The sequence below is a fragment of the Gallinula chloropus genome (assembly GCF_964237585.1).
Source record: "Gallinula chloropus genome assembly, chromosome: 19".
NCBI lineage: Eukaryota > Metazoa > Chordata > Aves > Gruiformes > Rallidae > Gallinula > Gallinula chloropus.
The window spans coordinates 13086004-13110590 of NC_140104.1; the positions used below are offsets into that span (position 1 = coordinate 13086004).

The 24587-nt window shown below is 50.4% G+C and overlaps 2 protein-coding genes across 2 annotated transcripts; both read right to left on the reverse strand.

Annotated features, from left to right (window-relative positions):
* Positions 1-8502: 8502 nt before the first annotated feature.
* LOC311199092 (olfactory receptor 14A16-like) lies at positions 8503-9429 on the reverse strand (the record flags this gene model as incomplete). The annotated part of the gene is made up of 1 exon (XM_084273133.1): positions 8503-9429. One exon carries the CDS (start codon positions 9427-9429, stop codon positions 8503-8505), a length of 927 nt encoding a protein of 308 aa, XP_084129259.1.
* A 12177-nt stretch (positions 9430-21606) lies between these two features.
* Positions 21607-22569, reverse strand: LOC311199093 (olfactory receptor 14A16-like; the record flags this gene model as incomplete). Its single annotated transcript, XM_084273134.1, has 1 exon — positions 21607-22569. One exon carries the CDS (start codon positions 22567-22569, stop codon positions 21607-21609), a length of 963 nt encoding a protein of 320 aa, XP_084129260.1.
* Positions 22570-24587: the final 2018 nt, after the last annotated feature.

The following is a 24587-nucleotide window of genomic DNA, read 5'->3' on the forward strand; positions in this document are numbered from 1 at the left end:
GTCTCATCCTACCCAAGGAGGATCTCAGCTCCCAGCTCCCAGACAGGGACACACAGGGCTCAGTGCAGCTGCCCACACACAGGTGATGAGTGGCATTGCCATGGCCTCTGTGCCGAGATGTCTCCTGCATAGGGCTCCTCTCTGGGGCACAAGAGTCCCTGGGAGAGTGGTGCCATTGTGGGAGGCAGCCTGCAGCCCAGTAGGATCCCCTGGGAAATCCTAAGTGCTAAAGATGGGGGTCCTGAAGTGAGGGTCAGCTCAGTGTCAACCCCACGAATGGACATGCCCAGAGCCCAAAGAAAATGTTGGACAAAGGCAGCAAGGGCAGGAAAGGAAACAGTGAGAAATGCTCCAGCCAAGGCTGGATGGACAGGGAGAGACAGACAGGAACTCAGGGGTTTCTTCTCACTGCTGGTTGGGCTGCCAAGGAGAAGACTCAGCCTGAAACCCTGGAATTCTGAGTGCAAAGTCTGTGCTGGGTGGCAGAAACCAGGGGTACACTGAGGAAAAGTGTCAGCACTGTGGAGGATGTGAAGGAGGTACCAAATCTGCACTGCCAGGGCATTTCTGGGAGCAGCTCCTCCCTCCGTGACAATGTCTCTGCTGCCTGGAGCTGTCCCTGCAGATGCTTCTCTTTGCCCATGTTGCCTCCTGCTCTGTGCTCACAGACCTCATCCAACCTGCCCTGTGCTCAGCTCTGCTCTGCAGAAACCTCCTGGCATCAGGGCACTGCCCCAGGGAACCGCTGTGTGTGCAGGGCTCAGCCCAGGCTCCAACATCTTCATGATAATCAAGTTTTCACTGCATATTCTCAAGGGGAGAAATCAGTTCTCATCTACCACACTCAGCACAGCCCACAGGAGAGGAAAAGTCAAAGCAAAGACTCTGCCTTTGCAGAAATATTCTCTTTGGCATTTCTCAAGGATCAGCTCTGGCTGGGAGCAAAGCTGACCCAGGCAGCACTTTCTTACAGCAGAAGGACTTTATGTTGCCCTTCCCTGGGTCACTGTTTCAGCCCAGAGGTGCTGTCTATATCCCTGTGGAAAGCCCACCAGGCAGGCTGAATGCTGACCCTGGCAGCAGCAGAGTCCCTGTCCCAGCACACAGACCCCAGGGACACAAGTACCCTGCTCGCAAGGACAGCCCTGGGCACCTCTCAACCATGCCCAGGAGAAGACAGCTGTCCTGCCCTGTCCCTCTGATGGGGCAGAAGGGCATCCCTTCCAGGCAGCACTTTCTTGTCCTATAGAGAATCTATCTTCCTGACACAGCCCATGCACTGTCCCATGTCCCAGATTTAGGAGATCCCTCCAGGAACAGAACCTGCAGTGCTCTGCACCCACAGGCATACCACAGACATACTCACAGGTAGAGTGCTGAGGATATTTCTCCTCCAAGGTGCTCTCAGCATCTGTCAGCTCTCTCAACCTCTCAGGTCTCCCCTTGATGCCTACAGGCAGTGTCCCCAGCCCTGTGCGCTTGGCAGAGGAGCTACTCTGTGGCAGAGCTGTCCCTCATCATTGCTGTAATGTTTCATCAGCTCCCACTGTCCCAGGAGTCCAGCCCAGCTACAGCAGAGGAGCAGGTGAAGGAGTCACGTACACCTCGGCTCCTCTGAGGTATTCCTGAAGCTCCAGGGATCCAGGTAGGAAAGACACTCAAGTCCTCCCTGCCATCTGCTCTCTAGTCTGGGAAGAAATCCTTCTGTCCAGCAAAGTCCTTTGTCCTGATCAAATACGAGCTGGGCAGAAGAATCACTTTTTCTTGTCTCCACATAAGGCAGGACTCCCAGACAGGGACAGGAAGGGAACTCTTTCCCCTTGGAGAGGGTAAAAAGTATGACAAGGGACTAGAGGCACCTCATCCTTGCTTTGCAGCCCTGGGGCTGAAAGGGGATGCAGCTTGGGCACAGGGCTGCCTCAATCCAACCAAAGCTGGGATTCCTCTTCCCACAGTTCCAGTGGGCACAAAAGAGGCACCTGCTTCCTGGGAGCTGCTGGTCCTAGCTCTCATGGGAATTAATGGGGGGGAGGCCAAGAAGGAGGTGTTCAAACACCAACACCCGGTGAAAACTGAGGGGCCAGAGGTGCTCCAAGAGATGTGCAGGGAGATTCAAGGTCAAGGAATCACGGAACGTTAGGAGTTGGAATGGACGTCAAATGGTCATCTAGTCCAACCCCCTGCCAGAGCAGGATCACCTGGACTAAACCACACAGGAACACATCCAGGTGGGTGTGAATGTCTCCAGAGGAGGAGACTCCACAACCTCTCTGGGCAGTCTGTCCCAGGGCTCTGGCACCCTCACAGTGAAAGAGTTTCTCCTGACATTCACATGGAACTTCCTCTGCTCCAGCTTTTACCCATTGACCTCAATAAGGCCACCCCTCAGTCTCCTGTTCTCCAAGATAACGAGGCCCAGCTCCATCAGCTCAGAGGAACTGGCCAGCATTGCCCCTCTGCAGAAAGAGGACCAGCTCAGAGGAAATTGGGACAGGCTCCTGGAATGGCTGCATGTGAAACGTGGCCAGGCAGGATCCAAGGATTCACACAGGGAGGCACATGCCAGGGGGTGGCCTGTCACTGGGAAGCTTGCCCCACCTGGCTCTGGGCCTGTGAACAATGCTGCCTGCGGTTAGAGCGGCACCCCATGGAAGAGACCCCCCTCCAGCTGAGAGAGAAAAAGACCCTTTGGGAGGCCGGGCAAATCGACTCTATTGGAGCCCTTGGGAAGGCGGAGGGGAAACAATAGTATTAGTGGGAGTGGAAATAATTTCTGGCCTAGTCCCAGCCCAGGCATTTCCAGGAGCAGCAGGAGAACATCCAGGGCAGGCCCTGACAAATTGGTTTTGCTTTCTGCCAACCCCCAGTCTGTTCAGTCAGACCAGGGCAGTCATTTCACTGCTGCCAAGGGGCAGGAGTGGGCCAAGGAAGCAGGAGTCAGGTGGGGATTTCACACCCCATGTTACCCCCAAGCTAATGGGATAGTGGGGAGAACTAATGGGCTTTTGAAAGGGTTTTTAAAAGCTCACAAGCCACACTGGGCAGAACGACTCTGGGATGCAGTTCCCCAAGTCAATGATTGCTGGGGAAGAATTGGATGTCTCAACTCAATGCCCTTTGTCCCATACCCCAGCTTTAATCCCCAAACCCCACACTCCCAGCACCACAGACAAGCCATTTTTCTCTCCTGGTCAGCCAGTCTTGGTAGAAATGCCGACCATTGGGACCATTCCCCAAGTACTGGCTGAGCCCCTCAACAAATACGCTGGGTAAGCAAAAGATGCCCATGGGAAGGAACACAAAGTCAATACAAGGTGGATTATTCCATCCTTCTCATAACAAGCTACTTCTGGTTTCTTAAAAAGAACCTAGTCCAGCTTCTTTCTTCTTTTCTTTTCCAGATGGAATCTCTGACACCTGCTTGAAGGAATAGATGAAGCTGTTAATTGTCTGTATAGTTTAGGTAATAACTGCTTTGTTAATATTTATAGGAGGTTTAGCAGACTATCACAAACATTGTTTTGGTCGACCATTCTCACCACCTATAATATCTGGGGTAACGTTTGTGCCCCCCTCTTCAGCCTGGGGTGGCAAAATGTATTTATAACTTTAGGCCAGCAGGTGCCCAACGCTTTTAACCTGACAAATTGTTGGGGATGTGGGAGCCCTTCAGGATTTATAGACTGGCCATGGACGTTGAAACAGTATCCCCTAAATGGCTCCTGAGTGATCTAAGTGACATAACCATTGGAAACGATTCATTCTATTGGAATGAGGAAGCAAACCCATGGAAAACCCCAGTTCCAGAAAAGGAGGAATATTGTCTGAATTGGAACGACAACAATGGAGGTTTTGTGGGTCGTAGTGTGTGTGATTGGACCTTCAGGTCTGGAAATCCTTGTATCTTCCCTGAGTGTCAACCCATTAATTGTTCAACTGTCCTGCCTGGTTCTGGCCAGGCCAGGGTTAACCTCCCCAATCAGCCATCTCAGGTGTTCTGAGTTAGCCCAGGTGAGCTGAGTTAGCCCAGGCTGTTTTCCACAGCCTCTGACACCACTTCCCCATAAATGCAGCTGGTTGGGGATGAGCTGGCTGGCTGCCTCCAGGACAGTCTGAGTGTGGCTGGGATGGTGGGTCTGTTGGTCAGTCCTTGCTGTCAGGCAGCTTTCTGTTATCCTTGTGTCAGTAAGGTACTCTGTGTTAGCACTGGGTGTGAGTGTAACTAACCATTATTGTTCCACATTCATGGTGATTTTTGGCAGTAAACTGTCCTTATCCCCACCCATGGGTGCCAGAGAGAGAGAGATTCCCCTGCAGCCCGTGGAGAAGACCATGGTGGAGTGGGTGTCCCCTCACAGCCCATGGATAAGGATGGGGAGCAGAGACCATCTATGGCCTGTGCACAGACTGACCCACCCTGCAGCAGGTTTGCCAGGGGAGTTGTGACTCTTTGAGGAACCAGGCCAGGGGAGTCTGGGCCTGAACATCAGCACCCATGGAAGGGAATCCTGCTGAGAGGCCTGTGGTGAGGAGATGATTCCTCAGTAGAGAGGACTCACACTGCAGAAGTTTGTGGATATGACTCGTGTGGGAGGGACCCCACGGTGCAGCAGGGGAAGGGGGTGTGTGTGGAACAGCCCCCTGAGCTAAGATGGAAGAGAACTTGGGAGGAATGGACTGCAAACCCCCATTCCCTGCCCCTCCCTGTGCTGCCATGGGGGAAAGAAGGGAGCAAACTGATGATTAAAGTCAAGTGTGTGAAGAAAGGAGGGGTTGGGGGGGGCGGGGGATGAAGAAGTGTGAAGATCTGGGCAAGGAAAGTAGCTTGTGAGGAACCTCCAGAACCCCACTCCCCATTCCCTGCCCCTCCCCACGCCATGTTGTGTGGGGGAAGAAGGGAGTAAAATTGTGATGGAGTTTAACTCTGCTAAGAAGCAAGGGACGGGGGGAAGGTGCTTTCAGACCTGGGTGTGCTTCTCATTACCCGACTCTGTTTCACTCAGTGTGTAGTTGTGGTACTAATAAATCACTTTTCTTTCTTTCTGTTATTCTGTGTTGAGTCTGTTTTGCCCATTGTTCTAATTGGAAAGTGATCCCTCTGTCCTTATCTCAAGTCCTAAGCCTCCTGATATATATTTTCTCCACTTTCTGGCTGAAAAGGGGAGTGACAGAGAGGCTTGGTGGGCATTTGGCCTTTAGCCAGGGCCAAACCACCACAGAGGGTTAAGGGCGGGCTGAGGTAGGGTTTAAGGTGTGAGTGGATGAGCAATCACAGGTGCTGGGAGGGGACATAGGGATTTTGAAGGAGGGTTCTGGGGGTGGATATGGGGGGATCCGGGTGGGGGAAGAGGAAAATTATGGGAGCAATATGGTGCTATACTTTCCAGCTATACCACCCTCCACCTTTCAACCTGTTAACCATAGAGCAGTACATTCCAAGCAAAAGGTGAGAGGGATGACACATGTTCCTGGCCTGAAACCTCCTCAGGTTGCACACTGGCAGCCCCAAGAAATTTGGGCCTCAGGGCTTTGTTTTTAAAGGGTCAATCCTAAAAGTACCTGCTGTCATTTTTGGATTCTACCAGCATCTGACTTTGAACATGCAAAATGCAGAGTAATAGCACACAAAGAAAAGGTGTGAGGGATGAAAGCTGTTCCTGGCCTGAAATCACCTCAGGGAACAGACAAGAAGCCCCAGTATCCTTGTGGGTCAGGACTGTCCTTTCCAAGGGAACCATCCTAACGCTGCCTGACGTCATTTTTGGGATCTACCAGTGTCCACCTTCAAACATGCTAATGGTCCAGCAGTATTTCCCAAACAAAAGGTGGGAGAGATGAAAGATGTTCTGGGCCAGAAACCTCCCCAGGTAGCCCACAAGCAGCCCAAGTAACCTTGAGGCTCAGGGCATTCCCAGCCAAGGGAATCATCCTAACAGTGCTGGATGTAATTTTCTGGCTCTGCCAGCATCCACATTCATAACTTCTGAATGTACAACTACACCACCAAAACAGAAGGTGTGAGGGCTGAAAGATGTTCCTGGCCTGAAATCTCCCCAGGTACCACACTAGAAGCACCATTACACTTGGATCTCAGGGCATTCCCAGCCATGGGAATGGTCCTAGCAATGCCTGATGTCATTTTCAGGCTCTACCATAATTGACCTTTGAAGATGCCAAACATCCAGCAATAGAGTCCCAGGTTCTTTGACACCTCTTGCTGTCATTTTTTTTAATGCACCACAACTTTGAAGAGCCACCTGCAAGGAGATGTGAACTGCTAAGAAAATGGCACTTCACTTCAAACAGACCTTGAGAAACTCTGGGAGTTTGATGAACAGGAATTTTGAGAATATTTTAAACCAGAGAGATCTTCTCCTCCTGACCATATTTTGGCTGGACTGGAATGAATTCTCATGCTGGCAGCCCCTAGAGTTCTGTGGTTTGGATTTGTAACCAAAAGAGTCTGAATAAACCTGTTTGTTGCTTGCTGAGCAGGGCTTGCACAGCATCAAGGGCTTTTGTCTAATTCTGCCTCAGAAATGAGTCAACTAGGAGTGCACAAGTACCTGGAAGGGGACAGAAGAGCCCCAGCTGACCATAACTGACCAACGGGCTTATCCATACTGTGTGACTACAGGAGTGAGCCAAGTGTTGTGTTGTACTTGTTGTCTGCAAAGGTGGCCTGGTTCTGACTAAGATAAAGTTAATTTTCTTTGTAGGGGCCGGTGGAGTGCTGAGGGAAGCCATCTTTGTGCTATATAGAAATAAGAAAGGAAGTCCATGTGAAACCACAGCTTTGGAGGTCAGAGAGTGGACATGAGGATAAAGAAATGTCATTCTGACCTTCTGGCAGTGCTGTGGTGCAAGAAATCCCTTGGAGGAAGCCTGGCTGAGCTGGTGGCTTTGTGTTTGGAGGGAGAGACAGCAGTACAGGCAGGGACATGGTGGGGGGAGAATGAGGTGAGGAAGTGCATTTGGTTCCTACAGCCTGCAGGGAAACAGGCACAGGCGTGGGGCAGGGTGGGATGGGCTGTGGTGAAGATGGACAGGGGTGGTGTCCGGGTTGAAATGCCATGATAGAAACAAGGTCTTTGCCCCCTTGGTTATGGCTGATGTCCTTTACACAAAGGCTTCAGAGGAGCCATATTGTCCTCACAGGCATGGGGCATCATTGCCTCCTTGCACCCACTGCAGGGGAGGCCACATGTGTCATAGCCCTGTCCTTCCCTTGGCATCACACACCTCAGGAGGGTGACACTGGTGAGGGTCAAGATCTCCCTTCCCAGGGACTGGGGGTCAGCACCTGGCATTTCTGCTTCATCAGAACAAGCCAGGGTGTCCTCAGCATCAAAGCTGCCTGTGCTTTGCCTGGGTTTGTCCTCATGGCCTCCAGTTGACTGCTCTAACGAGCCAATGCAGAGGCTTTGTCAGGAATGGCTCCCAGTGGAGCCTGTAAATGTTTCAAGGTACTTTGGGCATTACTCCTGACTTTACTTTTGGAGAGGTTTCATCACTCTCCTTTCGGTATCTGAGGTCTGTGGACTCAGAAGAAAATGTACCATAGGGCTCATTAGCATCCAGAAAGCAGTTACAAGCCTGTCTCTTGAATTTTCTTTAAAGAACTCAAGACTTCCAAACTATTTGGATTTTACTTGGGTTTAAACAGTTTAGCCATTTAAATAGTTTAGCAGTTAAACATGACACAGTTTAATAACCATGAAATCTCTCTCCTCAGCTGCCTGCTACAGCCAAGCAGCGTGTGAAGGGGGTCAGCTTTCAGAGGAGATTCTGTCCCAGAACAGTTTGAATCAGATACATAGAAAGGTCAACACACTAAATGCCTGACAGAACAGTTCATTAGACTGCTGAAAGATGGGATGTTTCCAACTCTCTGAAGCTCAAAGCAGAAACCGGAGAGCTGAGCGGAGCTGAATGACCAAAGGGCAGAGGTGGAAACCAGTGATCAGAGTGAAGTGCAAACATCCAGCTAGGCTGCTGAAGTGTTGTCCTTATGCATGGCCATATCACCGGGAGAGGTGGAAACACCTGAATGATGAGGGAGGTGAAACAGACAGCCGAGCTGTAATGCTGTTACACGGGAAGGTGAGTGTTTCTTCTGCTGCCATGGGTACCAGTCCTGGAAATTGCCCTTCTGGCATGGTGGGAAAGCATTGCCATTGCAAATAAGTAGTTGACTGATTCAGCTGAAATAAATGTTCTTGTAATTGTTTTCTAAATATAAGGAAAAAATAAAAAGAAGGGGAAAAATGGCCTTTGCAGGCAGACATGATGCAAAGAGAGCACAGTGTCTGGGTCAGACAAGACAGGGAGATACTTCGTTAGGAATGGGATGAACATGGATCATGTTCTTATAGCTTAGACAGACTCGAAAGCAAAAAAGGAAGCCAAATCCTTCCCCTCCCCCAGCTATAGAACCTTTCTAAATAGGGAGTGGTCGTGATGTGAGTTTAATAGCACGTGATAGGGGCAGTTTATTATATTTTAGAAACATCCAGTCGTCAGTTTCCACATGGAATCCTTGAGTTCCTGGTTCCTCATGCTGTAGATGAGGGGGTTCACTGCTGGTGGAAACACCGAGTAAAGAAATGACACTACCAGGTCCAGAAATAGGGAGGAGATGGAGGGGGGCTTCAGATAGGCAAACACAACAGTACAGACAAACAGGGAGACTACAGCCAGATGAGGGAGGCAGGTGGAAAAGGCTTTGTGTCGTCCCTGCTGCGAGGGGATCCTCAGCACAGCCCTGAAGATCTGCACATAGGACACCACAATGAACACAAAACACCCAAAAAACAAGCAGACACTGACCACAATGAGTTCAGTTTCCCTGACATAGGCATCTGAGCAAGAGAGCTTGAGGATCTGGGGGATTTCGCAGAAGAATTGGTCAACAGCATTGCCATGGCAGAGGGGAAGTGCAATTATACTGACTGTGTGCAGCACAGCATTGAGAAACCCACTGCCCCAGGCAGCTGCTGCCATGTGGGCACAAGCTCTGCTGCCCAGGAGGATCCCGTAGTGCAGGGGGTGGCAGATGGCAACGTAGCGGTCATAGGCCATGACAGTGAGAAGACAGAACTCTGTTGTCATCAAAAATACAAAGAAAAAGAGTTGAGCCACACACCCTGTGTAGGAAATGGCCCTGGTGTCCCACAAGGAATTGGCCATGGATTTGGGAACAGTGGTGGAGATGCAGCCAAGGTCAAGAACAGAGAGGTTGAGGAGGAAGAAGTACATGGGGGTGTGGAGGTGGTGGTCACAGGCTATGGTGATGATGATGAGGCCATTGCCCAGAAGAGCAGCCAGGTAGATGCCCAGGAAGAGGTAGAAGTGCAGGAGCTGCATCTCCTGTGTGTCTGCAAAGGCCAGGAGGAGGAACTGGCTGATGGAGCTGCTGCTGTTGGACATATGTTTTTGCTGGCATGTAGACCTGTCCAAATAGGAAAAGGCAGTGAGAATTTAGGGAACTCTGAGGACCAACTGTATTTGGGAAGAGATTTCCAGGTCCCTTTTGGGAGCTCTGCTTTGTGCTGGCTGGAGCGTGCCACTGCTGGGAGGAGGCTCAGCTGTGGCTCTCTAGAACTCAGTCCTGCCTGGCAGCAGTCAGTAAATAGAAGGATGGTGTGATCTCAGACTAAATCCCCTGTGCATAGGAAGGAGCTTTTCAGCTCTGTCACTCCTGTTTCATCCAAGGACAGAGCAGAGTTTTGTAGCTTTGGTTTTCTCCTCACTGTACCTGAGGAGTGTTTCTTCTGTCAGGACTCCCTGATATTGCTGCTGCAGTGCCAGTGAAACCTTCCCCTGAGTGCAGAGAGGGGAGAGCTGCTCTGTCCATCAGCCCTGGTCTCAGCTGCCCTTTGCTGGACATACTCTTCTCACACCCTGGTGTTCCCCCAGACGAAACTGGACCCCACAGAGAAGTGAGGAATGCAGTCTCGCAGGGCAGAGCTCCAAAGCCCTCCTGTGTTCTCATCCTACCCAAGGAGGATCTCAGCTCCCTGCACCCAGCCAGGGACACACAGGGCTCGTTGCAGCTGCCCACACACAGGTGATGAGCGGCATTGCCACAGCCTCAGTGCTGAGATGTCTCCTGCATGTCCAGAGCCCCAGGTAAGGGTACAGCAGAGATGACAAGTACAGGAGGGTGAACAGTGAGAAATGCTCCAGCCAAGGCAACTCCCCTGGACAGGGTCAGAGAACCAGACAGGCACTCATAGGTTTCTGCTCACTGGGGGTTGGTTTGCCCAGCAGAAGACTCAGCCTGAAATCCTGGAACTAAGGGTGCAGAGTCTGTTCTGATTGGCAGAAACCCGGATGTCGATGTGAGAGAGTGTCAGAACTGTGGGGGATGACAGGGAAGTTCCAAATCCCCACTGCCATGTCATTTCTGAAGCAGCCCCTTCTCACTCCCTGCCAATGTCTCCAATGCCTGCAGCTGTCCCTGCAGCTGCTTCTCTCTGCCCATGTCACCTCCTGCTCTGTGCTCACAGACCTCATCCAACCTGCCCTGCGCTCAGCTCTGCAGACCCCTCCTGGCATCAGGGCACTTCTCCAGGGAAAATCTGTGTGTGCAGGGCTCAGGAAATCCTCTGATGTGGGCATTCTTGAGGGGAGAAATTAGTTCTAATACACCACACTCAGCACAGCACAGAGGAGTGGAAAAGTCAAAGCAAAGATTCTGCCTCGCAAGAAAATGCTTCCTTGATGTTGTTCTTCAAACTCCCTTTGGAATTTCTCAAGGATCAGCTGCAGCTGGGAGCAAAGTTGACCCAGGCAGCACTGTCTTACTGCAGAAGGACCTTATGCTGCTCTTCCCTTGGTCACTCCTTCAACCCACAGCTGCTGTCTATATCCCTGTGGAAAGCCCACAAACCAGGCTAAGTGCTGATCCTGGTAGCAGCAGAGTCCCCGCCCAAGCACACGACCCTGGGGTGCAGGGACCCTGCTCACAAGGACAGCCCTGGGCACCCCTGGGTGCACACGCTGCTTCACACCTCTGCAGCCATGCCCAGGAGAAGACAGCTGTCCTGCTCTGTCCCTCTGATGGGGCAGAAGGGCATCCCTTCCAGGCAGCACTTTCTGGTCCTAGAGAGAACCTGTCCTCCTGACAGACCTCACACACTGTCCCATGTCCCAGCTTTAGGAGATCCCTCCAGGAACAGAACCTGCATTGCCCTGCACCCACAGACATACCAGGCAGAGTGCTGTGGAGATTTCTCCTCCAGTGAGCTCTCAGCATCCGTCAGCTCTCTCAGCCTCACAGGTCTCCCTTCGGTGCCTACAGGCAGTGTCCCCAGCCCTGTGTGCTTGTCAGAGGAGCTGCTCCTGGGCAGAGCTGTCTCTTGTCAGAGCTGCTGGGTTGCAGTGAGCTCCCTGCATCCCAAAGCCCCAGCCCAGCTCACAGCGGAGGAGCCAGCGAATACGTCACATTCTCCATTCCCCAGAGTCTCCTGGGTGGTGTCCCTGGAGCTCCAAGGAAACTTCTTGGAAAGACAGTATGTCTTTACTGAATTTCCCTCCCTTGGCTGGGGAGAAACCCTTGTGTCCAGCAGAGTCGTTTCTCCTGATCAAACCAGAGATGGGCAGGACAGTCACCTTTCCTTGTTCTTGTATAAGACAGGACCCCCATGTAGCAACACTTTCCCCCTTTGAGAGTCACTCCAGACCCCTCATCCTTGCTTTGCAGCCCTGGGGCTGGAAGGAGAAGCAGCTGTGACCTATGACTACCACAAACCCACCAGCGCTGGTATTCCTCTTGCCCCAGTTCTGGTGGGCACAAATAGGCTGCTTCTGTCTGGGAGCTGCTGGTCCCAGCTCCCATGGGAACTACTCGGGGTGGAGGCAAGTTATCATACACCCTTCTCCATGAGAGTGAGCTTCATCTTATGGAAACTGTGTGTCACCCCCGTTCACCTGTACCCATAACTGAAGACCAGGAATGACTCTTTGGGAGCCCATGCCAGAGGCTTCTGCTCCTCATGCACACCTGGGAGTTTGTGAGACAAATCAAGATTTTAGTTTTCCTTATTATAAATCTCTCCTCACTCCTGTCTTTTACTTCTGAAAACACTTTTCCATACCCAGAGTCAGCAGATGTCCATCAGCAGCTCCATCAGTCACTTCCTCCTCCTGCCCTTTGTAGACACACGTGAGCTGCAGCTCCTGCACTTCTGGCTCTTCCTGGGCATCTACCTGGCTGCTCACCCGGGCAAGATTTTAATGACAATTACTGTAGCCTACGACCATTGACTCCACATGCCCATGTACTTCTTCCTCTTCAACCTCTTGTTGAAGGGAGTTGACACAGGTGCTCACCAAAGCTGATCTATCACTCCCCTTCCTCTGCTGCATAAGGGAAAGATGATGTAATGAAAGGTCAAGATAAGGACAGGGAGAGATCATGCAGAGGTCATTCTCCTGAGTTACTCTCTATAAACCCATCTAATTCATTACCCAATCAAAGAGAGCAGAGGAATGAGAAAAAAAAATAATTAAGACACCCACAACCATCCCTCCCTGTTTTTCCCAGGGTCCCCTTCACTCTCCATTCTCTCCTTCCTCTAACTGAGCACCACAGGAGGATGGGGAATGGGCATTGGGGTCAGTTCATCACACATTGTCTCAGTCGCTCCTTCCCCTTCATGGGAGGACTCCTCACAGTCTCCCCGTGCTCCAGCATTGGGTCCCACCCACAGGACACAGTCCTCCATGAACTCCTCCAAGTCTTTCCCACATGGCTTCAGATCATCACTAACTGTTCCAGTGTAAGTCACTTGAATGGGGTCCTTGAATGAAGGACGCTTCAGCAACAGACTGCTCCAGCCTGGGTCCTCCACAACCCTGCCAGCAAACCTGCTCCAGCACAGGCTTCCTAGGAGGTCACAGCCTCCTTCAGGTGTCTGCACCTGCCTGAGCATGGTGACGTCTACAGGCTGCATGTAGAATCACTGTTCCACATCATCCAGCATGGGCTGAGGGGGAACAGCCTCATTCACCATGGTCTTCTGCATGGCCTGCAAGGGTATCTGTGTAATGAGGCTCGGAGGACCTTCTCCCCCTACTTCACCGAACTTCTTGTCTGCAAAGTTCCTTACACTTTCTCTCTACTTTCTTTGACAGCAAAAAGCAACAGATAATTTTTAATTAGTTATTAAATATACTGTCACAGCAAATATATTTTCACTCCCCCTATGCCATGGCAATGCTGCTGACCAGTTCTTCTGTGAAATCCCCCAGATCCTCAAGCTCTCTTGCTCACGGGCAACACTCAGGGAAATTGTGGCCAGAGCTTGTTTGGCTTTTGGATGTTTTGCGTTCATCGTGGTGTCCTATGTGCAGATTTTCAGGGCTGTACTCGGAGTAGGGGTGGCACAGAGACTTTTCCACATGCTTTCCTTACATGGGAGTAGACTCCTTCTTTGTCAACACTGCCATGTTTGCCTACCTGGAGCCCCTCTCAATCTCCTCCCTATTTACAGATTCACAGATCCAAAAAATTGTTGGGGTTGGAAGGGACCTCCAGAGATCATCAAGTCCAAGCCCTCCATTCAAAAGCAGGGTCCTCAGACAGGTCGGACAGGTCGGCATCCAGTAGGGTCTTGAATATCTCCAGAGAAGGAGACTCTACTACCCACTCAGCAGACTGTCCCAGGGCTCTGTCACATTTACTTTGCTCCAACTTGGAGCCGTTGGCCCCTGTCCAGTCTCCACAGACCACTTAACCTGGTAGAGGTATTTCTTTACTTGATGTTTCCACCAGCAGTGAACCCCCTCATCTACAGCATGAGGAACCAGGAGCTCAAGGATGCCGTGTGGAAATGGGAAAGGATCTTTCTAAGCAGCAATAAACTGATCATCTTTTTCATTGTATTGCTGGCCATGATGATTCTATTCATGCTGAATAGATTGATAAGAGACAATTAATATACCTTTAATATAAGAATTTTCATGTTTTTAAGAATAGATTTCTTTGGGATTTGAGTAGATGTGGTTTTGCCCCAGCTGAGAGCTGAGCACCACACAGTCTCTTGTTCTTTAAAAGGAAGAGTGTGGGGGGACAAGTTGGAGGGGAGGGAGAGGAAAGGGAAAGGGAAAAAAAGCCCAAATCCAAGGAAACAAAACCACATGGGTTGGGATAAGAATAGTTTACTAGAATAGCAGAAAGAGAGATACAACAATGATAACAGGACTTTGTAGCAAAATATATGAAGCTGGTGATACACAATGCAGTTTCTCACTGAACCACACAACTCTGGCCCGGCAGCCCAGAGCCACCCCGAAAACAGGACTGTCGCCAAAATTGCACGTCCTGGACCAGCCTCGCCCTCCTCCCACCAGCCCTCCTTTTATGCTGACTATGATGAAATTGGCATGGAATACCCCCTTTGGCCAGTTTGGGTCACCTGTCCTGGCTGTGTCCCCTTCCTTCTCCTTAGTAGGGAAATAGAAACAACTGAAAAGTCCTTGACTTCTTGGCAACAACCAGAAACATCAGGGTGTTATCAGCACTGCTCCAATCCTAATTCCCAAACACAGCATTCCATGTCCTATTAGAAAAGAAATCAACTCCATCCCAGCCAAAACCAGCACACTGACATAATTTCCTTGTCAAAGGGGCTGGTTGGGGAGGAGTGCTCATGGCATGGTGCAGCACTCTGTTATTGTTGGGTTTGTAAGGTACTCTCTGTGCTATCACTGAGTATGAGTGCAATTTTGGCTGTTATTGTTATCCTTTTATGGTTCTTTTGTCAGTAAATTGTCCTTATCCCAACCCACAGAGGCTCTGTCTGTTTCTCCTCCAAGAGTGAGCGAGCAGCATGTGGTGCTCAGCCATTGTTCGGGGCTGAACTACCACAGTTTCCAAGCCACAAGCAGTGAGCTTCTCTAAGAGAAAGTTCTGGAAAACTGTGTCCAAGGCCTTGCTAAAGTCAAGGTAGACAACATCCAGAGCCGTTCCCTTCTCCAAGAAGCAGGTCACCCTGTCATAGAGGGAGATCCAGTTGGTCAAACAGGACGTGCCCTTATGAACCCAAGCTGACTGGGCCCGATCACCTGGGGGTTCTTCATGAAGTGGATAATGCTGCTCAGGATGATCTGCTCCATCAGCTTCTCTGGGACAGAAGTCAAACTATAAGGTCTGTAATTTCCCTGATCATCCTTCTCTCCCTTCTTATATACGTTGACAGATTTCCAGGATGTCGGTACCTCTGCGGTCAGCCAGGAATAAGGGAAAGTGGCTTGGTGAACCCCCCCTTGCCAGCTCTTTCAGCACCTTTGGCTGCATCCCATTCAACCTCAGAGATCTGTGCACACCTCTGTGGTTCAGCAGGACCATCTACTCCTGGATTGAGGTGGGCTCATTCTGCTCCCTGTCCCTTTCTCCGAGCTCAGGGAATTGGATTCTCTCTGTATAAATGCTCCTATTACTAAAGACAGTGGCAAAGGTTTCATTAAGCACCTCAGCCTTGTCCTCATCTTTCCACAATGTTTCCTCCTGAATCTGATAGGGGATGGAGGGTCTCCCTGCTCTTTCTTTTTTTTTAAATGGAGGCCAGATGAAACTCTAGCTGGGATTTGGACCAACAATGAGGATAAACTCTCACCCTGTCGTTCTTCCCTCAGTGTTATACACCCCATGCTGACCCAGGAAGAGCCCTGAGCAAAGCTTGAAGGACAGGACCTGTCTTTCCTGGGGCTGGGGGTCAGGGCTTGGCGTTTCTGCTTCATCAAACCAACACAGGGCTTGCTCAGCATCTCAGCTGCTTGTACGCTGTCTTTGCCTACCAGCCAACATGGCCTCCAATTACCTGTGTTAACGAGTCCCTGGGGAGGCTCAGCCAGCAATGGCTCTCAGTGGGACTCATTAATACTTCAGGGTACTTTGGCTTCTGCTTTTGACATGGAGTTTTTTGTGTAATTTCCTCTCAGTACCTGAGCTTCAAGGACTCAGCACCAAACGCACCCCAGCGCTTATTAAAATTAAAAAGCAAGCCCTAACGAACTATGTCTCTTCATGTAATTATCTTCAAGTCTTAAAGAGATGTACAGACCATTGAAGCTGTTTCAAAGGGAGCTCAGAATAAAATTGATTTCTTTATAAGTGTGTAGATTATTATTTTCACTGTAGAGGAGAGGTGACAACCTATGATTGAGATTGATCCAGGGTGCCTCCTAAGGAGGTCTGGAATGTTTAGAAAAATGGTTCCTAGAGGTCTGGCACAGTGGGGACAACTCTGCTGCACATGTCCACAAGCCCACCATGACTGTCACCAGCCAACTGGGACTTGCATCCCTTGTCCTTACATCAGGTCTCTCTGCTGCACTCCACAGTGGGGCATTACAGCCCCTCTGTACCAGCTCCCCTGCTTTCCTTAGAGAACTGGCTGCACACAGGCAGCACACAGGGAGTTATTTTCTCAACAACAGAAGAAACCTGACAAGATTCACCATTAAATTGAACACTCCTCACCCTATGCCAAGTGCAATCTGCCACCAATGAGGTTCACTTGCCACAAAGCTTAACCATGTGAGAGATGTTCTAGTGAGGAAGGAGACTGTGAAATCACCACAACTCAAGAGCTGGCTAAAGACAGAATGAGTCAGACAGCTGCCAGAAAGGCAGCCCTGAAACTCAGAGCAGCAGCTGGATGGTTGGGAGGTGTCTGAATGGTCCAAGGGGAAGGGGAAGGGAAATAAATATACACGTCTGTCAAGTATAGGGGAAAGATACCCTTTCAGTGAAGATGTCATGTGTTGGCCAGGCAAGTGCATGACCACAGTGCAGAGTGTGCAGTATTTGAGGGAATTAGCTTTGTGAGAGATGAATTACTATGATCCTGATGATCTGCAGCTACCCACCAATCCTGATGAAGTCCAATATTCCTAACCCATGTGGCATAAGTCTGTGTGGAGTGCATCAGCATCATATGCCAACTGACTGGCAGTAGTGGATTGGGGAAAGGAAGAAGCACCGACAGTGGCTGAGGTGTCTGCCCAACTCAGTCTATTTGAGCAAAGTCTTTGTTCCTCCCTTGTCTCAGCTGTGGATAAGTTGTCTTGAGAGGTCTGGCAACTCAAAGACGATATGTCCTACTGCTCACCTGAGCAGACAACAATTTCAGCTATCCGAAGTAGGCCTTCCCCTGTTCCAGAAAAAGTCCCACACTACGAGGCATACTGTTTTTCTCTCTGCATGACCATGGCAAAGACATGAGGAGGTGACCATGGGAAACCCACCTGTTGCAGTTTTGTGAGGCTGTGCTGCTGAGACGGTTTCTTTAAGCAGCAGTTAAGAGTTTTCTGCCAGCCTGAACTATAAACAACGAGCAATTCAAGGCCAAAGTCACAGCCCCAGAGATAGTCGAGCGCCTCTGAGAATCACATAGAGGAGAAAACAACCCGGAAGCAGCTGCATTTTGCCACTTGAGGAGGGAGGGAGAAGATGTGAGGAGCTGTGCAGACACCAAAGCCGGGGAAGGGTGGGGGAGGAGGAGGCGGCCCAGGTGCCGGAGAGAAAGATGCCCCTGCAGCCCATGGAGAAACCCATGGAAAAGGCCGAGCCCCCACCTGCAGCCCATGGGGGGGCTCCACGCTGGATGGAGCAGGTGGAGGCATAGGGAAGGTGCTGTGACCCGACTTTAGAACAAGCCCCTGCCAGCACTCACAGCCATGAGAAGAATCAGAGACACAGAGATGAGAGAGAAATATTTGGGTTGGAAGAGGTTTGCTGAGGGAAGGGTTGGAGCCCTGTGGAGGACTGGGATTGAGAGACACTGTGATAAAGAGATAAAGCCCTGTGGGAAAGGATTCATGTTGGAGAAGTTCGTGGAGGGCTGTCTCCTGTGGGTGAGACCCCACGGTGCAGCAGGGGGAGGGTGTGGAATTAATGTCCCCCCCCAGGCCCCACAGCTGAGAAGGAAACCAACTTGCAAGTGACTGACTGAACCCCTCCATCTCCCAGTCCCTGCCCCCCTGTGCTGCGATCGGGGGGAAGAAGGGAGTGAAATCATGACTAGAGTGAAGTCTGCTAAGAAGGAAGCTGGGGGGAGGTTAGAGGTGTTTTAAGTTCCGAGAGAGGAAAACAGCTCATGAAGAAGTAGCTGAGAACCCCATTTTCCCCAGTGCCTGCCCCCCTGCACTGCCAATGGGGTGAAGAAGGGAGCAAAATTCTGACTAATGTCTGCTAAGAAGGGAGAGGTGAGGGGAAAGTGTTTTAAGATTTGGTCGCGCTTCCGACTCCAGTTTCACTCTTTTTGTCATGTAGACTAAGAAATTAGACAGTTTTCCTTCTTCACTCTGTGTTGAGTCTGTTTTTCCCATGTCGTTGATGACAGGACAATCTCTCCCTGTCCTTACACTGATTCCTAAGCCTCTCAATATATATTTTCTCCCCTGTCCAATTAGAAAGGGGAGTGACAGACCGACTTTGGTAGGCATCTGGCCTGCAGTCAGGGTTAAACCACCACAATGGACCAAAAGATGTTCCTGTTCCAGAGAATCTCCTCTGAAAGCTGACCCCCTTCACACGCTGCTTGGCCGTAGCAGGCAGCTGAGGAGAGAGATTTCATGGGTATTAAACCGTGTCATGTTTAACTGCTGTTTGTTGTCAGAGAAATCTGTCTGTGCCTGTGAGCACAGATGATGTCAGGAAAAGTGTTGGGAGTCCCAGGAAGAGCAAGGTTCTCCATGCAGGGTTGGATCTCCAGAGACTGCTTTTCCTGCCTGTCCAGAACTATTTAGGAGACCTCTGGACCAGCACCCACTGCAGCATGCTGCTGAACTTTCTTCCATGATGTGAAATATGACAGAAACATTTTTTCCTATGAAAAAACCCTCCATTGTGAAACTCCTTTGAAATTTTCATCTCCAACTATTTTTAAATGTCTTATTTTTTTTAAAGAAAATGACTTGAAGAGCCATGCTTGTAAGGGCTTCCTCTGTGATTACTGAGCCCCATGGTACACTTTCTTCTGAGTTCAAGGACTTCAAGATACCAAGATGAAAGTGAAAAAACCTCTCCTGAAGTTAAGTCAGGAGTAATGCCCAAAGCACCCTGAAGCATTATCAGGCCCCACTGGGAGACATTCCTGACAAATCTTCCCCATGGGCTCATTAGAGCAGACAAATGGAGGCCATGAGGACAAACACAGGCAAAGCGCAGGCAGCTCTGATGCTGAGGACACCCTGGCTTGACCCTGGCAGGCAGATCCTGACCCTCACCTGTGTCTCAGGGGTCCTCCTTGGGATGTGAGGAGTGTGACACCAAGGGAAGGACAGGGGTCTGGCACATGGTACCCTACCCGTGGGTGGGTTCAAGGATGCACCGATGCTCCATGACTGTGAAGACAATGTGTCTTCTCTGTGGCAGGGACATCAGCCACAGCCAAGGGGGAAAAGGCCTCATTTCTATCAGGCCATTTCAGCCTGGGCGTCACCCTTGGTCATCTGCACCACAGTCCATCCTGCATTGCCCCTCACCTGTGCCTGTTTCCCTGCAGACTGCAGGCACCAAACCCCTTTCCCCACTTTGATCTCAACGCATGATGTCCCTGCCTGTACTGCTGTCTATCCCTCCTCACCAGCTGTTCCCACAAACACAAAGCCACCAGCTCAATTACACTTCCTCTGAGTGACTTTAAGCACCACAGCACTGCCCTCAGAGTGACATTTCTTTATCCTCACGTCCACTCTGACCTTCAAAGCTGCAGTTTCAGTTTGACTTCCTTTCTTATGTTTTCTTCATATAGCACAAGAGGGCTTCCCTCAGGCTGCCCTTCCCCAGGCTAAAGAAGCCCAGGTCTCTTAGCCTCTTCACACAAGACCCCTATCTGTATCTTGGCAGACTTTGTCAGACCACATTACAGTTCCTCCCCATTCCTCCAGACCAGGGAGCACCGCACTGAGACTGACTGCTCCACAGGTGGCATTGCCTGTGCTCAGTCCAGATGGACAAGAAGGGCCCTTGTCTGCGTGGCCACGTTCCTGCCAGTGCAGCCCAATGTGCTCATGACCAGATTCTGGTTCAGCACCTCTGACTGCTATGGTACCCCCTGGAACGATCTAATTCTCCTTGTGACCACTTCCCCATCTAGTCATGTCTGAGCTGCCTTGATGTGTGGGTGTTGTGGTGGAACCTTTTGTCATGGTATCTCCCTAGAATATTTAAGAGAAGGTTTAAGAAGATTTGAGAGACAGACAGAGAGAGACAGAGAGTGTAGCAGGGGAAGGGGTTGTGGATTTCCACCCCCCCAGCTAAGAAGGAAAACAACTCTGGAGGAACTGACTGAAACCCCATTTCCCCAGTCCCTGCCCCTCTCTGTGCCACTGTGGGGGGGATGATGTGAGAAAAATCATGACTAAAGTGATGTCTGCTAAGAAGGGAGGGATGGGGGAAGGTGCTTTAAGACCTGGCCACTCTTCTCACTACCTGACTCTGGCATCACTGGGTGTGTAGCTGTAGTGTCATAAATTAGTTTTCTTTCCTTTATTTTGTGTTGAGTCTGTTTTGCCCATGACACTAACTACCTCTCTGTCCTTATCTCAAATCCTAACCCTCCCACTATCTATGTTCTCCCTTTTCTGTATGAAAAGGGGACTGATAGGGGGATTTTGATGGGCATTTGGCCTCTAGCCAGGGCCAAATCACCGCAGTCCTCAACAGATGGTGGAGGGGCATAAAGTCCCCGTATTACACATGAAAAACCTATTGGGAAGACACTCTGGGATATTCCTTCTTCAGACAATGGCAAACCCATTCACAGTATTGCTTTTGCTCAGTGACCTGGGTGCACTTGGTGGGGGATGCGAAAGGATGGGGAAGTCCAGTGTGTACCCCAAGGGGGTTTAGATCTAGGATAGCCACTAAATTTTTGGTGTATAACTAAATCTGTTAATGGCAGATGTTCTACATAATAGATCAATGATGTTATGAACATCCCCAATACTCTGAACATGTTAAGATCCGGCCATGATGTAGATGGTGTAGAAAAAGGGGTGGATAATGTCCTGGTTCTGGCCAGGTGAGAGTTAACCTCCCCAAGCAGCCAGCACAGGTGATCTGAGTTCACCTGGGTTGTTTTCCATACCACCTGACACCACTTCCACATAAAAGAAGCTGGTTGGGGAAGGATATGGGCTTGGTACCTTCAGAAGAGTCTGTCTTTCCTTTCAGGCAGTACTCTATAATTGTCAGGTAAACGAGGTACCCTGTGTTAGCACTGGATGTGGGTGTAACTGGCCATTATTGTTCTACATTCATGGTGAATTTTGTCAGTAAACTCTCCTCATCCCGTCCTGTCATGGTGAGAAAGCATTGCCATTACAGACAAGTACTTGAGCTGATGAAAACGTTCTTGTAAATTTTTTATTAATAAAAGGGGGAAAAAAGAGGAAAATTATGACTCTGTGGAAGCAGACGTGATTCAAAGAGAGTACAGCTTGTCATTACATGGAAGAGCAGGAGATACTGAATTAGGAATGAAATGAAAGTTGACGATGTTACTATAGCTTAGACAAACTAGAGGGAAACAAAAAACAAAACCTAAAATCCCTATTAAATATGAACTGATCATAACAGGAGTTACATTGTCAGTGGTATGCAGAAGACAAGCAGTTTATTGCTGCATAGGAACATCCACTCCTCAGTTTCCACATGGCATCCTTGAGCTCCTGGTTCCTCATGCTGTAGATGAGGGGGTTCACTGCTGGTGGAAACACTGAGTAGAGAAATGCGAATACCAGGTCCAGAAATAGGGAGGAGATGGAGAGGGGCTTCATGTAGGCAAACACACTGGTGATAATAAAGAGGGAGACCACGGCCAGGTGAGGGAGGCAGGTGGAAAAGGCTTTGTGCCGTCCCTGCTGCGAGGGGATCCTCAGAACAGCCCTGAAGATCTGCACATAGGACACCACAATGAACACAAAACACCCAAAACCTAAAGAGACACCAAACACAATAACCCCAGTTTCCCTGAGGTAGGCATCTGAGCAGGAGAGCTTGAGGATCTGGGGGATTTCGCAGAAGAACTGGTCAACAGCATTGCCATGGCAGAGGGGCAGTGAAAATGTATTGGCTGTGTGCAGAATGGAATAGAGAAACCCACTGGCCCAGGCAGTTGCTGCCATGCGGACACAAGCTCTGCTGCCCAGGAGGGTCCCGTAGTGCAGGGGGTGGCAGATGGCAACGTAGCGGTCATAGGCCATGACAGTGAGAAGAGCGAGCTCCGTGGACATCAAAAATATGAAAAAAAACAGTTGAGCCACACATCCTGTGTAGGAAATGGCCCTGGTGTCCCACAAGGAATTGGTCATGGATTTGGGAACAGTGGTGGAGATGCAGCCAAGGTCAAGAACCGAGAGATTGAAGAGGAAGAAGTACATGGGGGTGTGGAGGTGGTGGTCGCGGGCTATGGTGATGATGATGAGGCCATTGCCCAGGAGAGCAGCCAGGTAGATGCCCAGGAAGAGGCAGAAGTGCAGGAGCTGCATCTCCCGTGTGTCTGCAAAGGCCAAGAGAAGGAACTGGCTGATGGAGCTGCTGCTGTTGGACATCTGCTGACATTAAGTGTGGAGACCTGTCCATGGAGGAAAAGGCAAAGGGAAATTAGGGAATCATTCTTTGAGGAAAATTCCTTCCACTACTTATGCAAAGCCCTGAGGTTGAGTCCCTTTATTCAGGGAGAATTTTGGCAGGTCCCTTTTGGGAGGTCTGCTGTGTGCTTGCTTGAGTCTGCCACTGCTGGAAAGAGGGAAGTCCTGCGGACTGGGGTCCTGAGCTGAGGGTCATCTCAAGGTCAGCCCCACCAATGGCTGTACTCAGAGCCCAAGGTAACCAGGGGACAAAGGCAGTAAGGACAGGAGAGGAAACAGGGAGAAATGCTCCAGCCCGGGTGGGAAGTACAGGGACAGACAGACAGGCACTCAGGGGTTTTTCCTCTCTGTGGGTTGGGCTGCCAAGGAGAAGACTCAGCCTGAAACCCTGGAACTCTTGGTGCAGAGCCTGTGCTGGGCAGGAGAAAACAGGGGGTTGGTGAGGGAAGGGGTCAACACTGTGGGGGATGTCAGGGCCACTTTGCAGACCCCTCCTGGCATCAGGGCACTGCCCCGGTGTGTGCAGAGCTCAGGAGAAGATTTGAAAAGTCCTAATGACCAATGAGTTTGCACTGCCTTCTACAAAGTTATCAAGAAAAGCTCAGCTCCTACTTCCCACCCAGTCACCAAGACAAGAAAATTCAAAGCAAAGTCTCTTCACCTCTCTCCTCCAGTGAGCTCTCAGCATCCATCAGCTCTCTCAGCCTCTCTGTGCCTACAGGCTGTGTCCCCAGCCCTGTGTGCTTGGCAGAGAAGCTGCTCCTGAGCAGAGCTGTCTCTCTGCAGCGCTGCCGGGTTGCCATGAGCTCCCTCCAGCTCCCTCCTGGAGCCCGGCCCAGCTCAGCAGGAGAAGACCAGTTCTTGTAGGCTCCCTCCTGGTGTCTCAAGCCTCATGGGGATCATTCTATGACCTCATCTCTGAGATCATTCTGCCTGGGATCAGAATGATCAGGACAGGGAGAAACCATTCAGAGAGAAAGCACTGGGGGAGGTCATGCAGCTGTTGCTCTCATTGGTAATACAGACTTGACAACAACAATAAAATCAATCTAATTCATTCTTCAATCCAAAGAGGGCAGAGAAATAAAAAAAACCCTAAAGAAATGAAATCTTTAAATACCCACCTATGACCCTCCCTTCTTATCCCATGGTCCATTTCACTCTTTCACACTCTCCTCTCTCCAACGGAGAGGCACTGGGGGACAGGGAATGGGGGTTGGGGTCAGTTCATCACACATTGTCTCAGCTGCTCCTTCCTGGTCAGGGGGAGGACTCCTCACAGTCTCCCCATGCTCCAGCATTGGGTCCCACCCACAGAAGACAGTCCTCCATGAATGTCTCCAACGTGAGTCCTTCCCACATGGCTTCAGATCATCACAGGCTGCTCCAGAATGGGTCCTCCACAGCCCTGCCAGCAAACCTGCTCCAGCACAGGCTTCCTATGAGGTCACAGCCTCTTTCAGTGTCCTCACATGCTCAACCTTGGGGACCTCTATCGGCTGCAGGTAGAATCACTGTTCCACATCATCCAACATGGGCTGTGTGGGAACAGCGTCATTCACCATGGTCTTCTCCACGGGCTGCAGGGGAATCTCTGCAATGAGGCTTGGAGGACCTTCTCCCCCTACTTCACTGACCTTGTTCTCTGCAAAGTCCCTTACACTTTCTCACTCCTTTCTCTGGTGGCAGAAAGCAGCTGCTGGTTATTATTTCCCTTCTTAAAAATACTGTCACAGCGTTGTGATTCACAGTGCTCTGATCCCCACAGCCAATACATTGTCACTGCCCCTCTGCAAGGGCAATGCCTGGGACCAGTTCTTCTGAGAAATCTCCCAGATCCTCAAACTCTCTCACTCATGGTCCTACCTCAGTGAAATTGTAATCAGAGCATGTCTAGCTTTTGGGTGTTTTGTGTTCATTGTGGTGTCCTATGTGCAGATCTTCAGGGCTGTGCTGAGGATCCCCTTGCAGCAGGGACG